The sequence below is a fragment of the Oncorhynchus kisutch genome, linkage group LG7, assembly GCF_002021735.2.
Source record: "Oncorhynchus kisutch isolate 150728-3 linkage group LG7, Okis_V2, whole genome shotgun sequence".
NCBI classification, from domain to species: Eukaryota; Metazoa; Chordata; class Actinopteri; order Salmoniformes; family Salmonidae; genus Oncorhynchus; species Oncorhynchus kisutch.
The window spans coordinates 35,527,651-35,545,583 of NC_034180.2; the positions used below are offsets into that span (position 1 = coordinate 35,527,651).

Here is a 17,933-nt window from a genome sequence, read left to right on the forward strand (position 1 = left end):
TTAGTGTCAGATAATTTGGTGTGTCTTGGTCAGTAGAACACAAAACATAGGATTGGACAACTAAATCCCAAAGTGGGAAGAGCAGTGCCCCTAAACATGTTAACATGGTAATATCAGGAAACGCACAAGAAAGACATCCACACGAGGCACAGAAAAGTATCCTGTTTAATCTATGCATAATCTTAATAAAAGACCTAACTCAAGATTGTCACATCTCCACAGCACGCACACACACAGCACGCACACACACAGCACGCACACACACTCTCTGAAAGCGCAAACAAAACACAAAAAAGCACATACAATTACAGATCAAAATAAATTGCCTCAAGTTCTACACAATGTCAATTCTGAATAAGACTGACCCCTAATCTTTAAACCACTAACACAGAAGCAATTGATTACTATAAAATATAACTTTCTTATTAAAAATGTATATTAAATTCTAATGGCACTTCTACAAATTCTAATATTACCATTGACATTTATCCGTATCTTTCATTTTACAAATCAAATAAATGAGTCAAATGTTGCACAAGAAACAATTCAATAAATTTCTCATGATTGTACACAATTTCACAGTCTTAACCTGCCAAAGACACAAATTCCAGTATTAATGTAACCCAATACTCAGTTTTAGACTTAAATCCTACAGCATGAATTAGGAAAACAGAACCCCACTGATCAGGAGCAGTAGCATGAGTTTTCATTCGTGATAAATATCTCTCTGTGTTTCACATTAAACATGACATCTATGGAAAACAATTAGGTTAAATCCCAAACATGGACTTGGCTTAGAGCCAAACAAAAATACTTGCATTCAGTTTGCTTAACATTAAATTTAATTCCAGATTAAAAATCTTTACAAAAGAGTAATTCATTTAACAGTAGCAAAACTCCAACCCTGAAACTCGTCTCTAAAAGCAGCAGAAAACAGGCTTAGTTGACATTTTGATAAGGTGAAAGAAAAAAAGAAAATACATTTGTATAGCCTGAATATCATCACAGCATTCTGTGGCAAATGTACAGTGTATGAAAGGGGCAACTCCAGGTGCAACACTTGTCTGTGTTTCTACAAGGCACATTCTGTAACAATCCTGGAGATATAAATAATGACTGAGAAACCATCAAAACAAGAATTTACTGTTAGTTTTCTAAGCCTGTACAACTACATGTGTACATTAGAGAAAACAATACATCAATGTTTCAACTGCATCACATAAGAAATGTTCCTTTCAAAAGAGTGAGAAAATATGCAACAAACTACATTCCTGTGTTTTGATTGAAATACCACAAATTGAACACAATATGACATCTAAAAAAAAGAAACACACAGCTTCATGAAATATTGGGAAACTCATTCCAGGGGGAGGATGGGTACATAATTGGATGTTAATAAATACTACCTACATACTAAAGTTCAGATGAATCAGTGTTACGATACCTCATCTCAAAAAGGTTCTTGAAAATCAGGCAACACCAACACTTGAAAAGAGAAATACGCTTACAATTATAGTGATTGTGTTGCTAAAGACGCTATGGAGTCACTGTAGTATCCTCTCCACATAAAAGAACAATGAAGCACTTATCTAATGCATGCTGGGAATCGAGGGCTGTTCTTCGATGCCTCCAGACAATGCACCTGTTTACCGTCTTCCAGGTCTCCCTTTGCCTAATACATTTCTCGCATTCCAACGGCTCCATTCAATACAAAAAGTGCAAAGAGAGACTCATGGTGCCTTTTTTCCCCCCACAGTGAGGGCAGACATGCCCAATGATCCCTTGAGAACTACCTGGGACAGGAGAACAATGCTTGTATTGTATGACTTCTATAGATATTCTACACCATATCGGTGTGTTTGTTCTTGTGAACAACTGCTTCCTCTGCCGGAACAGCAGTCATAGCAGTATTACTCCCTGTTTTGTTCTGGAGTGAAGACATGGCCTGTGAGACATTACATCTGAAAAGGAAGCCAAGTTCACTGGAGTGAGACAGGAAAAGGAAACCCAAATCACGGTGGGAGGGAAGACATGAAACTCTTACCTAAGATATTGAAGCCTTAGTAAAACACCTTGATAATCAACTCTACTGTGTTCTTCTAATACAGAGAAACAGCATACATACTGATAAATATAATATATATTTACATTAAATATACAAATAGTAAGAAATAGCAGCCTAGACAATATCAGTGTTGAAACTATATGCATGCTCAAAACAAGTGCTTCGGTGAGAATACGCAATTTAAGATTTCTGTGTAAGATACATTAACAGACCATTTCTTTACAGTAACAGGATTTGCAGAAATGAATAAACGACCCCAATATCAATTCCATAGTACCAAGATGACAAGGCAACAAAAGTCTCTAAGCTTAGAGAAATCAGCTCATCTTTGCAGGTCACACCTAAAGTAAACCCTGAACCCAGAAATTGAATAAATCCTTCAGATCAAGTCTTCTCAGGACAAATGAAACCAATATCTTGGACTTTTAGTGCTACTCACCTTGTAGGAATCATATGTATAGCATCAAAATGAACCCAACTACAATGAAATCTTTCCAACACACAACAGGCCCATTAAATCCACATTCTGTCCAAAGATTCTGTCAAGCAAAGTTCCACCAAAGGATTCACTCAAACATTAAATCAGACGTCAGTAGTACTTCAACATGAACAGAAAAATAGATAGGGTACTTTATAAGAGCAACCACAAGGGGCAAAATGAACTCAGTAGATTTAGTATTTTGAGCTACGTGTTCTGATGAACGGACAGTGTGGCAACAAGACATCCACAGGACACCATCTCCTCAGAGAAGCACTGAGGCAACCCCAGAGTATACTTTGACCATCTCTCCCACTCTCTGCCCTGTCTATCAGGGCATGTCTCCAGCATTATTATATGGACAGCAAAGGAATATGCAAATGTGGTTACCCTTTCTTTTACAGTGCTGTAATACAGACAAATAACCCAGAAATTGAACTTACTAAATAGAAGTCAACAATTGTTAATTAATAAAGAGCTTGATTTTATACCACATGTATTACATTATTGTATGTACACTCATGAATCAATTGGCATACAAGTGCCAAGGGCTATCACTGAGTGACCAAGTTACTTCCTGGTATTAAGGCACTGTAAAGGGAAAGTGCTGATCACATTTTTGAAGGCCCACAGATTAGTTGTATTGAAGGCAACAGGTCCTATGCTTGTATGAGAACAGGAGTGTCAATCATTTCAGTAGGCACCAGTGTTACAGGCATTAGCTGCAATCTTTAGTAAATACCACCCAACCTGTATATGCTAGAGCATAAAGGTGACAAAACAATTCACTTCTAAATGTTCATACAGCAGCCTGAACATTGAACATTGAAAGGCCAGTGCAGCAAAAAAGTAATTCCTTCAGGACATGCTCCATCTTACTATATGAAAAACCCTTGCAACTCCTGTATTTATTTTCGTCCTCTATCATAAAGAAACATCATGTTGTCTGCTTCATTCCTACCATAAAGAAAATGACAATACTAGCTACCCCAAAAATATTATCCAGTAGTCCAACTTCAAGTATTTTTTCACTGCCTTGTGATATTTCTTCCTGTTAAGCAGGTTGACTAATAAATAAGGTTGGATATAAAATAGATTGCTACTCTTGGGCAGTTTTAGTTTCCTCTTTCACAAATGTTAATCCATTAAGGAGTGTGCGCTATAATTCACTTGCAGATATGAGTAGAAATGTGTTTCTATTAGCAGAATACACTTCATCAAGTTCAGCAGTTTTGCACTACCAAGACAGAAATAAGTGCAACTGATTTCTCCACCTTCAACATATATCCAGCTTGAGTGGAAAAGCACCCCATCTTATTATTGTAAAACAAAATTATAAAGTCCAACATCCTTCCAGTGAAGTCCAGTTTTGTGCATTATAAAGTTGCTACACTTTAACTTAAGAAATGCCACATGGATTAGAATTCCAAAAGGATATGTCTTTAACAATTTGTGAATATGTATAACTAGTACTTTACTGTGGAGGTATATGCAGTAGTAGTAGTACTCAGGGAGTGATAAGACGTTACTCTGTCTTATTTCATGGCACTGGTGAGAGGGGTTTATCCAATGGCGAGGGTCTTGACAAGGCCACAGTGGAACTTGCGGATGTGGCGGTACAGGTCCCCAGATTGGGTGAAGCGCCGCTCACACCACTTGCAGGCGTGAGGCTTCTCACGTGTGTGAACCACGGCATGCCGGCTCAAGTTATGAGAGTACTGGAAGCTCTTGCCGCACTGGCCACAGGTGTATGGTTTCTCGCCAGAGTGTGTGCGCTCGTGCCGCTTCAAGGTGTACATGCAGGAGAAGGTCTTGCCACACTGTGAGCAGGTGGGAACAGAACCGTCGGGGGAGAGCTTGGAGCGTGCCCCGTCCTTCTCGCGGAAATGCGAGCTGAGGTGCAGTTGGAGCACATGGGGACTGGGGAACACCTTGCTGCAGAGTGGACACACACACACCTGTTGCCCCGGGGGCAGCAGGACCCCACTGGAGGTGGAGATGTCCGAAGAGGCCAGGTCGTCCTCCTCCTCACTGTCCCCCAACAGCCTCCCCCTCCTCTCATCGCCCTCTCTGCCCCTCGTGCCCCCCCTTCCTCCACTGCCCACCCCCTCCTCCATCAGGTCTTCCTCCTGGGAGAGCAGGGCCGATGTGGAGCCGTTGTTGCCTGGGAAGAGGGCAGCGAACCCTGTCACCACTGAGCTCCTGGCACTATTCCCAAAGCGCTGGCTCTCCGGGCTCATCGCCTCACTGTCCTCCTGCTCTGACAGCAAGTCGTGTTCATCTTTAACAAGTGGCTCAGTGCCCTGCTGCTGGCTGTCGAGGGCCAGCTGTCCCGAGATGTAGGTGGGGTGTATGGGATCTCTGCTAGACAGTGGCTTGAAAGACAAATCCAGAGCACAGTCCATGTCAACTGAAGCCCGGGACCTCTGGGACAGCAATACTGTGCAACTACTGACATCAGCTTTTGTTTTTCCAGCTGTTTGGACGCAGGGCTCGGCCTCTGCTGACACATAATTGACACCTACAAGGTCCGGGGACCTGCCAGGGTGACCGTTTGCCTTCTGCCTGCTCTGTGCAGACCTATCACAATCTGTGACAGCCAGCCTGACTTCGCTGTTGTCCATGTCAAACTCCTCTGCCGGGGGGGCTCTCTGGGGCAGCTGCTGTGTCTGTCGCCGGCCTGGCCCTGGCTGCTTGCTCTGCAGCTCGCTGTCTGAGGAGCTCTCCTTTTCCAGACAGCTCAGTGCTATCACCTCGCTAACCTTCTCATCCAGGTAGCACAGTTCCTTATCTTTCAGCTTACTTTTGCACACTTTCACTATATCATACATGTGAAGGTAACTGGCCGCAGCCAGGACATCCTCCACTGGCAGAGTGTTGAATTCCAGCTTCCCCTCATACATAAACTCAAGGAGCAGACTGAAAGCCGGGGCTGTCACAATGTCACTGTTCAGATGCACAACGTCCCTTTTGTCTGGCTGGTCCCTGTAGAAGAGATGGAAGTACATGCTGCATGAGGCCAGCACGGCTCTGTGTGCTTTGAATCGCGCATCCCCTACGAGAACAGTGCAGTCACAGAGAAAACCTTGGTGACGCTGCTGACTCAGGCACTGCAGCAACTGACGGCTATGGTCTGGGAACTCCATTCTTCCGTCATAACCTGATGAAAAACAGGAAAAACAGGATATTAAATCAACGAAATACTGCCATATAGAGGGCACCGCAGAGTGTCAGCAACATCTGGTGTTCAAGGAAACTACAAACAAAAGTAAACCAACCCCAAACGAAATGTACAGGAAAATAATACAACTTGCAGAAAATGCCACAAAGTAGTCTATCAATGCAAACATTAGCAATTAAAATGAGAGACATGCGAGACATAGTTGTTTAAAATGTTTAAGACTACATTTCCATTGAATGTTAAATAGAAGCGCCATCCCTATTACAATATGATAAAGGGGTCCTTATCATATCGACTTCTTTACGCATCAATAGGGCTACTTAAATCAAAATAAATATTGTTATTTTATTCTCGATTAGCCTGCAGATTGAGGTGTGTGTGTGTGTTTTTCAGTGTTGTCCTTTTGAACTCTCCTACCTTTCTCTCAAGTTACCAACAGCAGTCTGATTAGTCGCACTAGTTATTGAGCTTCACATGGAAATGCGAAACGGACGGACCGGGTCCAGTCGCACGCACGCTTCTACACAGACAAAAACGATCGCTACTCAGCCGTTGTTCGTGTATACTGAACAATGATCAGGAACCGTTCATTTACCAAGCATGCAAACAGAGACAGGCAAAAACTCAGGCTTGTGGATACCAGCACTCGCCCATCGGGCAAGGTTAAGAAAGACGCCAGGGGAGTGAGTAAACTGGTGCTCTGTTAGCTAATTACACTGCAAGCTGTAGAGTCAGCTGCTCTGACATCACCGCAATGGAAACGCTACCTCCAGCTGTGCTCCCCTTTAAGCCATATGTTACTCTGAGTCGAGTTACGTACAATAGACACACAAACTTGTTTCAGATGTTGCATCAGTCCCAACACTAAAATATTATACACTTAATAAGAAAATGTATTTTATTTTAGGATTAAAGGACACTTGACAACAGTCGAAATATGGATAACTTTACAACGCATCGTTGTTCCTTTTGCGCACTAGTCAGCCACAACTTTAATGACACATACTTTCGTTCTATTGGTGTAAAAACATTTAAAGTTATTAAAATAACAATGGACCAGACTACAGACAACAAACAAATGTCCCTATGAACTTTTAATTAGGCCTAACCAATAATAAACCGAAGATACAAATCTTTGCTTTTCGCGAACTAGTTTGCCCTGTTTTAACGAAAGGAAAACTACAAGCAGAGGCAAGAACGCAGGAAGATAACGCTACATGGTCGTAATTCATGGCTAGAAGCCTTTACACAGCAAAGGAGCTCAGCAACTGTCGCTGACCAAGCCAGCTGCAATGCACGGAGGTAGCGCTGGATATTATAACTTTCGGTTTCAACATTTTCATTGTCAAAACGCAATACTTACAAATATTTTCCTTGTCCCCGTGTTTTCTTAAATGTTCTTACGTCCTTTCATGATGTACGGACAGATGTTCGCCTTTCCTGTCGTTTATTGAGCTCAGTTCGACCCTGGCAGGCAAGCTGCACTCAGTGCTGTGTGTCAAGCAGGTTGTTAATGGACCAGTCTCGCGATAACACCGGCCACAATAAGTTCTGTACTACTGCATGAACTCACACAGTGGCAGCAAGTAGCAGTCTTCTTTGAGAACATAATTTGACCTACCTTAATCTATCTCCTTTTTCTGGAATATGTCCACCTGGGAATTGATTGATGCTTTGAACGATGTCTGTTCGCACAGTGCATAATGTGTATCAAATGTTTTGATAATTTTCTTTATTCTCTTTAATGTATATGGAAAATACAATTATTCTCCCATTCTATATACAGTATTTTTTGTCTGAGGATGCAGAACAGAAGATCTTTTTGATATTCCAACAGATATGTATTTTTATCTTTTTGCTACAATTTATATTGGGTGAGACCAGGCTGCAAGAAATGGGAAGTCCAAAAGGAAGAAAGTTTATATAAATAAAACAGGAAAATACATTTGGGGGCATCGCAACTTGCCATACCCCCAACACTCTGTCACATCTATAATAAAATATACACTTTGATATTTTCTTTAGGAATGATGGAACCTGCTCAATAAACATGCTGCATTTATCTATCAAAGAGGAGATGATCATAAGGATTCATTATGGAGAGTAATTAAGACCAAAATACAGATGTTTCTCATTTTCACTGGTCGTCATAGATTTCTAATTCCATATTTTCAAAATACATATATTGAGGGAAAGAAGTGGCTTCAAGTTGCAGCTGCTCTTCTTGTGGCCCCCTCTCTACCCACCCTGCAACTGCTTCAGTCACCTTTGCCCTGTGTTCCAGCTGTCGTGTGTTTTGAAAGGGCCATTTGCTGTTACTCTCTGCCCCTTGACAGAGAGGGGAGTGAGCAATGTGACGGGAGGCGGCAGGCACTGGTCAGAAGGGGACACTGGCTAAAGATCCAGTTACTGCTTTATTCCATTTTTAGTCTACCGTTGACAATTAAATCTATAATCACCATGGCATCTTGTCCCAAGCCTTAGCAAAGCTCAAAAGAACAGCAGGTTTATTTTTTTGTGTTCTCTCATCCTGTCGGACAATATTGATTTTAGTGGTAAAATATATATGATCTATTAAAGGCATGTAAAAAATTTCTGTTTGGTCAAAAGGTCCAAATATGAGGAACCAGTAATATGAAATACACATAAGAAAGTAAGTATTATTGAGTGAATTTATATCATTTTCAAATACTTATTGCAATAAAAATGATCTAAAATTATTTCTAACATGTGTGCCAAATGCCAACAATGTTAGTTATTTATATTTGTTAGGCCAAGCCATGTAAAGAACAGCTATGCGTATAAGAATGGGAACACTGGCAGCCCCTGGGTCCCTGGCCACACAGACCCAGGCAGCAACCAGTAGAGGACGGGTGTTGGTGGTGTGGTATGTGTTTATGGGGTGAGACAAAGCAGTGGATGTGCCCAGGGATTGTGGCCTCCGAGAGAGGCTCAGCATGGTCAAGTCTCTCACACAGAGAGAAAGAGAGAGGTATGGAGAGAGAGAGAGAGAGAGAGAGAGAGAGAGAGAGAGAGAGCACTTCCTGGAGGTTCTTTCCACCTCTCTGCAATCATCAATGGCATTCTCCCTCTGACCCACTCTTCGCTCAGATAGACAAAGGCCCTGAATTCCTCTGCAGTCTGACTGCCAGGCCTAGCCAGGTCCAATTTAAGCATATCACTCATTCCCCCTGGACCAATGGGCTCATCAGGGGGCTGGTCATGAATGATAATTCACAGGTTGTATGCATTTTAATTGTTACTATTTATATCAAACCATTTGTTCTACTGGTTTCCCCCCAATGTATTAAATTGTTTCTAGAATAACATTAATATGACAACTGTGGTTTTGTTACAGAGTTGAATGTATGAAATGTCATACTTTCTCTTCATCTAAGCCTTTGACATAATAAGCTGAACACTTTTATACACCTATACATACAGTACCAGTCAAAAGTTTGGACACACCTACTCATTCAAGGGTATTTCTTTATTTGTACTATTTTTTATATTGTCGAATAATAGTGAAGATATCAAAACTATGAAATAACACATATGTAATCAAGTAGTAACCAAATAATTGTTAATAACCTGTTAAGGCTAGGGCAGAATACTGCCCCCGTTGGTGAAATGCGTGCCCATAGTAAACAGAAAAAAAATCTGTAAAAAATTGCTAATATATGCATATAATAAATATTATTGAATAGAAAACACTCTAAAGCTTCTAAAACCGTTTAAATTATGTCTGTAAGTAAAGCAGAACTCTCAGGGCACTCATTCTCCCAAACTCTCTCTTGTCATCCAAAAAGTTGGCCCAACTTTGACGTCATCGCCCCCACCCTTCCCAAGCACCTACGGTCCTGGGAACAGTTCCTATGCCTTCAGCGCGGTGTCCGCTTTCAATGGGGCTTCTCATTGTGTGAATCGCGTGCTCACGAGATTAATGACGGGCCGAATCCTTTCGGTCACCCGAGAATACAGGTTACTCTCACGCGCAATCTGCGCCTGTGCTGTCTTTCTTTCAAGATTGATTAAACGATGCGTGTGTTTCTCTTTGTCCTGAGAATTGCGGTGAAGCTATATAGCATGCTAACGCTGTGTTCTGAACCAAGTTTGACAAGTTTAGTCGACATATAATATGTAATTTCGACGTTTTGGTGCGAACTAACTTTACTTTTTGGCTGCATTTCAACCGAAATATGTCGTGTTTGATAACCGAAAGACACAGACTTCAAAACTAAAGCTGTTTTTGGTAAGTATAAACCCTTCCAGGTCTTCTGATGGAAGAACAGCAAAGGTAAGGGAACATTTATGTGTTAAATTTGGGTTTCTGTGGAGGAGCCAAAATGCTAATTCCTGAGCGCCGACTCACATTATAGCCTAGTGAACGAAATCTGTAAAGTTAAAAATAAATGTAACACAGCTGTTTTATTAAGAAGAAGTGTATCTTTCTAAGTATATGTAGAACATGTATATTTAGTCAACGTTTATGATGTGTATTTCTGTTATCTGGCAGAGTTACCATAATTTCTCCAGGCATTGTTGTAGCATTTTTTTGCCATGACCTTCTATGTAAACCGTGATTTATGGATATAATTAGCATATTATTGAAAAAAACATAAATGTACTGTATAACATGTCCTATTCCTGTCATCTGATGAAGATTTTCAAAAGGTTAGTGAATTATTTTACTTTTAATCCTGCTTTTGTGATTGCATCTATTGTTCTACAAAATGGCTATGTAAATTAGCCTATCTTTGGTGGTGGTTTGACATAAATATGTGCTATGTTTTCGCCGTAAAACATTTTAGAAATCTGACTTGGTGGCTAGATGAACAAGGTGTTTATCTTTCATTTGAGCTATTGGACTTGTTAATGTGTGGAGGTTAAATATTTCTAAGAATATTTTTTGCGTTCTGTGTGCTACTGTGTCAGTTGAGCAGTGGGGGGAGGTGCCCTAGCGGGACGTGTGGTTAAACAAATCAATATATATTTAAGATTCTTCAAAGTAGCCACCCTTTGCCTTGATGACAGCTTTACACACTCTTAGCATTCTCTTAGCCAGCATCATCTGGAATGCTTTTCCAACAGTCCTGAATGAGTTCCTACATATGCTGAGCACGTGTTGGCTGCTTTTTCTTCACTCTGCGGTCCAACTCATCCCAAACCATCTCAATTGGGTTGAGGTCGGGTGATTGTGGAGTCCAGGTCATTTGATGCAGCACTCCATCACACTCCTTCTTGGTCAAATAGCCTTTACACAGCCTGGAGTTGTGTTGAGTCATTATCCTGTTGAAAAACAAATGATAGTCCCACTAAGTGCAAACCAGATGGGATGGCGTATCGCTGCAGAATGCTGTGGTAGCCATGCTGGTTAAGTGTGCCTTGAATCCTAAATAAATCACAGACAGTGTCACCAGCAAAGCACCCCCACGCCATCTGTTAATTGAAATGAATTCCAGGTGACTGCCTCATGAAGCTGGTTGAGCGAATGCCGAGAGTGTGCAAAGCTGTCATCAAGGCAAATGGTGGCTACTTTGAAGAATCTCAAATAGAAAATATATTTTGATTTGTTTAACACTTTTTTTGGTTACTACATGATTCCATATGTGTTATTTCATAGTCCTGATGTCTTCACTATAATGTAGAAAATAATAAAAAATATAAAAAATCAGGTGTGTCTTTTTTACATTATCTCAGATGTTAAATACAGTTTTCAAACCATTCCAAACCAAGTAATGTAGCACCAAACAGATGTCAAGCTAAGCACCGTTAGAGCAAAAGTATTTGAGTAAATACCTATACAGAAACACAAAGAGACAATGTGAGATGGCAGTACACTGTCTGCTTTTCTCTGCCCCAAAATGTGTGGTTTTTATGATCAAATAGAGAGGAAAAGCGAGACAGGCTGTGAAGAAGTAGGATGTATGCTTGTCTGGTAGTAGAGACTGAGGCAAAGAACTTAACATGGTCTTTTGACCTTATTATAGAAAGATCAGTTACATCCCAGGGTGCACAACTTCACTACTCTCCACTGGGGCAAAGTTTCAAACCAGGGAGGACGGAGTCATCACCTAAAACATCAACAGCAGGTTATTGGTGGAGAAAAAGGGGGAGGAAGGCGGGCTGCCTTGTAAGAATTCGCAGATGGGTAGGTAAACCGCCACTACCCTCCGTATTATTGGCCAACATGTAATCATTAGAAAACAAACTGGACGATCTACGATTAAGGCTATCCTACCACAGGCGCATTAAAAACTGTAATATCTTATATTTCACCGAGACGTGGCTAAACAACGACACACATAATATAGAGCTGGCTGGCTTCTCCGTGTATCGGCAGGACAGAACAGCTACATCTGGTAAAAATTAGGGGCAGGGGTGTGTGTTTATTTGTCAATAACTGCTGGTGCGCGATGTCTAATATTAAAGAAGTCTCGAGGTATTGCCCGCCTGAGGTAGAATACCTCATCAGAAACTGTAGACCACACTATCTACCAAGAGAGTTCTCATCTATATTATTCGTAGCCGTCTATTTACCACCACAAACCAATGCTGGCACTATGAACACACTCAACGAGCTGTATAAGGCCATAAGCAAACAAGAAAATGCTCATCCAGAAGCAGTGTGCCAAGTGGTCGGGGACATTAATGCAGCCAAATTTAAATCCGTTTTACTACATTTCTACCAGCATGTCACATGTGCAACCAGAGAAAAAAAACTCTAGACCACCTTTACTCCACACACAGAGATGCATACAAAGCTCTCCCTCGCCCTCCATAATTCCATCCTCCTGATTCCTGCTTACAAGCAAAAAGTAAAGCAGGAAGTACAAGCAGCTCGCTCAATATGGAAGTGATCAGATGACGCGGATGCCACACTACAGGACTGTTTTGCTAGCACAGACTGGAATATGTTCCGGGATTCATACAATGACATTGAGGAGTATACCACCTCAGTCACCGGCTTCATCAATAAGTGCATCAAAGACGTCGTCACCACAGTAACCGTACGTACATATCCCAACCAGAAGCCATGGATTACAGGCAACATCCACACCGAGGAAAAGATTATGATTATTAGAAAGTAAATTACGGACTCCTCTTTAAACCTGCGTATTCCTCCAAACCTCAGTTGTCCTGAGTCTGCACAACTCTCCCAGGACCTAGGATCAAGAGAGACGCTCAAGTGTTTTAGTACTATATCTCTTGACACAATGATGAAAATAATCATGGCCTCTAAACCTTCAAGCTGCATACTGGACCCTATTCCAACTAAACTACTGAAAGAGCTGCTTCCTGTGCTTGGCCCTCCTATGTTGAACATAATAAACGGCTCTCTATCCACTGGATGTGTACCAAACTCACTAAAAGTGGCAGTAATAAAGCCTCTCTTGAAAAAGCCAAACCTTGACCCAGAAAATATAAAAAACTATCGGCCTATATCGAATCTTCCATTCCTCTCAAAAATTTTAGAGAAGGCTGTTGCGCAGCAACTCACTGCCTTCCTGAAGACAAACAATGTATACGAAATGCTTCAGTCTGGTTTTAGACCCCATCATAGCACTGAGACGGCACTTGTGAAGGTGGCAAATGACATTTTAATGGCATCGGACCGAGGCTCTGCATCTGTCCTCGTGCTCCTAGACCTTAGTGCTGCTTTTGATACCATCGATCACCACATTCTTTTGGAGATATTGGAAACCCAAATTGGTCTACACGGACATGTTCTGGCCTGGTTTAGATCTTATCTGTCGGAAAGATATCAGTTTGTCTCTGTGAATGGTTTGTCCTCTGACAAATCAACTGTAAATTTCGGTGTTCCTCAAGGTTCCGTTTTAGGACCACTATTGTTTTCACTATATATTTTACCTCTTGGGGATGTTATTCGAAAACATAATGTAAACTTTCACTGCTATGCGGATGACACACAGCAGCACATTTCAATGAAACATGGTGAAGCCCCAAAATTGCCCTCGCTAGAAGCATGTGTTTCAGACATAAGGAAGTGGATGGCTGCAAACTTTCTACTATTAAACTCGGACAAAACAGAGATGCTTGTTCTAGGTCCCAAGAAACAAAGAGATCTTCTGTTGAATCTGACAATTAATCTTAATGGTTGTACAGTCGTCTCAAATAAAACTGTGAAGGACCTCGGCGTTACTCTGGACCCTGATCTCTCTTTTGAAGAACATATCAAGACCATTTCGAGGACAGCTTTTTTCCATCTACGTAACATTGCAAAAATCAGAAACTTTCTGTCCAAAAATGATGCAGAAAAATTAATCCATGCTTTTGTCACTTCTAGGTTAGACTACTGCAATGCTCTATTTTCCGGCTACCCGGATAAAGCACTAAATAAACTTCAGTTAGTGCTAAATACGGCTGCTAGAATCCTGACTAGAACCAAAACATTTGATCATATTACTCCAGTGCTAGCCTCTCTACACTGGCTTCCTGTCAAAGCAAGGGCTGATTTCAAGGTTTTACTGCTAACCTACAAAGCATTACATGGGCTTGCTCCTACCTATCTCTCTGATTTGGTCCTGCCGTACATACCTACACGCACGCTACGGTCACAAGACGCAGGCCTCCTAATTGTCCCTAGAATTTCTAAGCAAACAGCTGGAGGCAGGGCTTTCTCCTATAGAGCTCCATTTTTAAGGAACGGTCTGCCTACCCATGTCAGAGACGCAAACTCGGTCTCAACCTTTAAGTCTTTACTGAAGACTCATCTCTTCAGTGGGTCATATGATTGAGTGTAGTCTGGCCCAGGAGTGGGAAGGTGAACGGAAAGGCTCTGGAGCAACGAACCGCCCTTGCTGTCTCTGCCTGGCCGGTTCCCCTCTTTCCACTGGGATTCTCTGCCTCTAACCCTATTACAGGGGCTGAGTCACTGGCTTGCTGGGGCTCTCTCATGCCGTCCCTGGAGGGGGTGCGTCACCTGAGTGGGTTGATTCACTGTTGTGGTCATCCTGTCTGGGTTGGCGCCCCCCCCTTGGGTTGTGCCGTGGCGGAGATCTTTGTGGGCTATACTCAGCCTTGTCTCAGGATGGTAAGTTGGTGGTTGAAGATATCCCTCTAGTGGTGTGGGGGCTGTGCTTTGGCAAAGTGGGTGGGGTTATATCCTTCCTGTTTGGCCCTGTCCGGGGGTGTCCTCGGATGGGGCCACAGTGTCTCCTGACCCCTCCTGTCTCAGCCTCCAGTATTTATGCTGCAGTAGTTTGTGTCGGGGGGCTGGGGTCAGTTTGTTATATCTGGAGTACTTCTCCTGTCCTATTCAGTGTCCTGTGTGAATCTAAGTGTGCGTTCTCTAATTCTCTCCTTCTTTCTTTCTCTCTCTCGGAGGACCTGAGCCCTAGGACCATGCCCCAGGACTACCTGACATGATGACTCCTTGCTGTCCCCAGTCCACCTGGCCATGCTGCTGTTCCAGTTTCAACTGACCTGAGCCCTAGGACCATGCCCCAGGACTACCTGACATGATGACTCCTTGCTGTCCCCAGTCCACCTGGCCATGCTGCTGCTCCAGTTTCAACTTCCACCTGACTGTGCTGCTGCTCCAGTTTCAACTGTTCTGCCTTATTATTATTCGACCATGCTGGTCATTTATGAACATTTGAACATCTTGGCCATGTTCTGTTATAATCTCCACCCGGCACAGCCAGAAGAGGACTGGCCACCCCACATAGCCTGGTTCCTCTCTAGGTTTCTTCCTAGGTTTTGGCCTTTCTAGGGAGTTTTTCCTAGCCACCGTGCTTCTACACCTGCATTGCTTGCTGTTTGGGGTTTTAGGCTGGGTTTCTGTACAGCACTTTGAGATATCAGCTGATGTACGAAGGGCTATATAAATAAATTTGATTTGATTTGAAATTTGATAAAGGCTAGAGCTGCCGCTTTCAAGTAGCGGGACACTAATCCGGACGTTTATAAGAAATCTCGCTATGCCTTCAGATGAACCATCAAACATGAACCATCAAACAGGCAAAGTGTCAATACAGGACTAAGATGGAATCCTACTACACCAGCTCTGATGCTCGTCGGATGTGGCAGGGCTTGAAAACTATTACGGACTACAAAGGGAAACCCAGCCTCGAGCTGCCCCATGACGTGGGCCTTCCAGATGAGCTAAATGCCCTTTATGCTCGCTTCGAGGCTAGCAATACTGAAGCATGCATGAGAGCACCAGCTGTTCTGGAAGACTGTGTAATCATGCTCTCCGTAGCCGATGTGAGAAAGACCTTTAACAGATCAACATTCACAAAGCCCCGGGGCCAGACAGATTACCAGGAGATGTACTCAAAGCATGCACGGACCTACTTGCAAGTGTCTTCACTGACATTTTCAACCTGACAGAGGCTGTAATACCGACATGTTTCAAACAGACCACCATAGACCCTGTGCCCAAGAAAGCAAAGGTAACCTGCCTAAATGATTACCGCTGTCACGGATCCCCCCGGTACTGATGCTCATTCTGTTCACCAGTTCTGGAGGTCCATGTCACCGGCTTTCCAGGCTTCACTGAACGGGATTCATTATCATCAATCCCGGACTGTCTTGTCTGATTACACACACCTGGTTCCCATTTCCCCTGATTATTATGTCTTTGTCGGTTATTGTCGGTTATTGTTCCCATGTCCGTTGGTCGTGTGAGTACCTATGCGTTGGTGCAGTTGTTATTCTGCGTGCTTTATATATTGTGTATTACGGGTATTGTCCCATGTTGTTCACCGAGGTTTCCCCTCACTCTTCTGTTTGGGTACAGCCCAGTGTTTTTGTATACGTGTTTGTTTTGGGTGTATTAAAAAGCCCTGTTGTGTATTCCTGCGCCTGTCTCCAAATCCTTTATACCAGCATGACAACCGCCATATAGCACTCACGTCGGTAGCCATGAAGTGCTTTGAAAGGCTGGTCATGGCTCACATCAACACCATCATGCCGGAAACCCTAGTCTTACTCCAATTCGCATACCCCCCCCCCCCAACAGATCCACAGATGATGCAATCTCAATGGCACTCCACACTGCCCTTTCCCCCCTGGACAAAAGGAACACCTATGTGAGAATGCTGTTCATTGACTACAGCTCAGCGTTCAACACTATAGTACCCACGAAGCTCATCAATTCAACTGGATCCTGCACTTCCTGATGGGCTGCCCCCAGGTGGTAGGTGTAGGCAACAGCACATCTTCCACGCTGATCCTCAACACTGGGGCCCCTCAGGGGTGCGTACTTAGTCCCCTCCTGTACTCCCTGTTCACCCACGTCTGCGTGGCCAAGCACGACTCCAACACCATCATTAAGTCTGCTGACGACACAACAGTGGTAGGCCTGATCACCGACAATGATGAAACAGTCCATTGGGAGGAGGTCCGAGACCTGGCTGTGTGGTGCCAGGACAACCTCTCCCTCAATGTGAGCAAGACAAAAGAGCTAATCGTAGACTATAGGAAAAGGAGGGCCGGACATGCCTCCATTAACATCGAGTTTCAAGTTCCTTGGTGTCTACATCTCCAACGAAACTTTTATGGTCCAAACATACCAAGACAGTCTTGAAGAGGACACGACAACACCTTTTCCCCAAAATAGGCGGTGTCAGAGGAAGACCCAAATAACTGTCAAAGACTCCAGTCACCCAAGTCATAGACTGTTCTCTCTGCTACCGCACGGCAAGTGGTACCAGAGTGTCAATTCTAGGACCAAATCAAATCCAATTTTATTTGTCACATACACATGGTTAGCAGATGTTAATGCGAGTGTAGCGAAATCCTTGTGCTTCTAGTTCCGACAATGCAGTAATAACCAACAAGTAATCTAACTAACAATTCCAAAACTACTGTCTAATACACACAAGTGTAAGGGGATAAAGAATATGTACATAAAGATATATGAATGAGTGATGGTACAGAGCGGCATAGGCAAGATGCAGTAGATGGTATCGAGTACAGTATATACATATGAGATGAGTATGTAAACAAAGTGGCATAGTTAAAGTGGCTAGTGATACATGTATTACATAAAGATGCAGTAGATGATATAGAGTACAGTATATACGTATACATATGAGATGAATAATGTAGGGTATGTAAACATTATATTAAGTAGCATTGTTTAAAGTGGCTAGTGATATATTTTACATCATTTCCCATCAATTCCCATTATTAAAGTGGCTGGAGTTGAGTCAGTGTGTTGGCAGCAGCCACTCAATGTT

At 42.6% G+C, this 17,933-nt stretch overlaps 1 protein-coding gene across 2 annotated transcripts; it reads right to left on the reverse strand.

Annotated features, from left to right (window-relative positions):
• Positions 1–147: 147 nt before the first annotated feature.
• LOC109894541 (zinc finger and BTB domain-containing protein 18.2-like) lies at positions 148–7,293 on the reverse strand. 2 transcript variants are annotated; one of them, XM_031829015.1, is made up of 2 exons: positions 7,088–7,293; positions 148–5,703 (listed from the first exon to the last, which is right to left on the reverse strand). In XM_031829015.1, the coding sequence occupies exon 2, from the start codon at positions 5,687–5,689 to the stop codon at positions 4,106–4,108; it is 1,584 nt and encodes a 527-aa protein (XP_031684875.1). In that variant the 5' UTR covers positions 5,690–5,703; positions 7,088–7,293; the 3' UTR covers positions 148–4,105. The 2 variants fall into 2 exon arrangements, with proteins under 2 accessions (XP_031684875.1, XP_031684876.1); XM_031829016.1 differs by lacking the exon at positions 7,088–7,293 and adding an exon at positions 6,142–6,499.
• Between the last annotated feature and the right edge of the window lie 10,640 nt (positions 7,294–17,933).

What these genes read in the sequence shown, in the direction of transcription:
- LOC109894541 (XM_031829015.1), bottom strand. Translation starts at nt 5,689, where the DNA reads ATGGAGTTCCCAGACCATAGCCGTCAGTTGCTGCAGTGCCTGAGTCAG.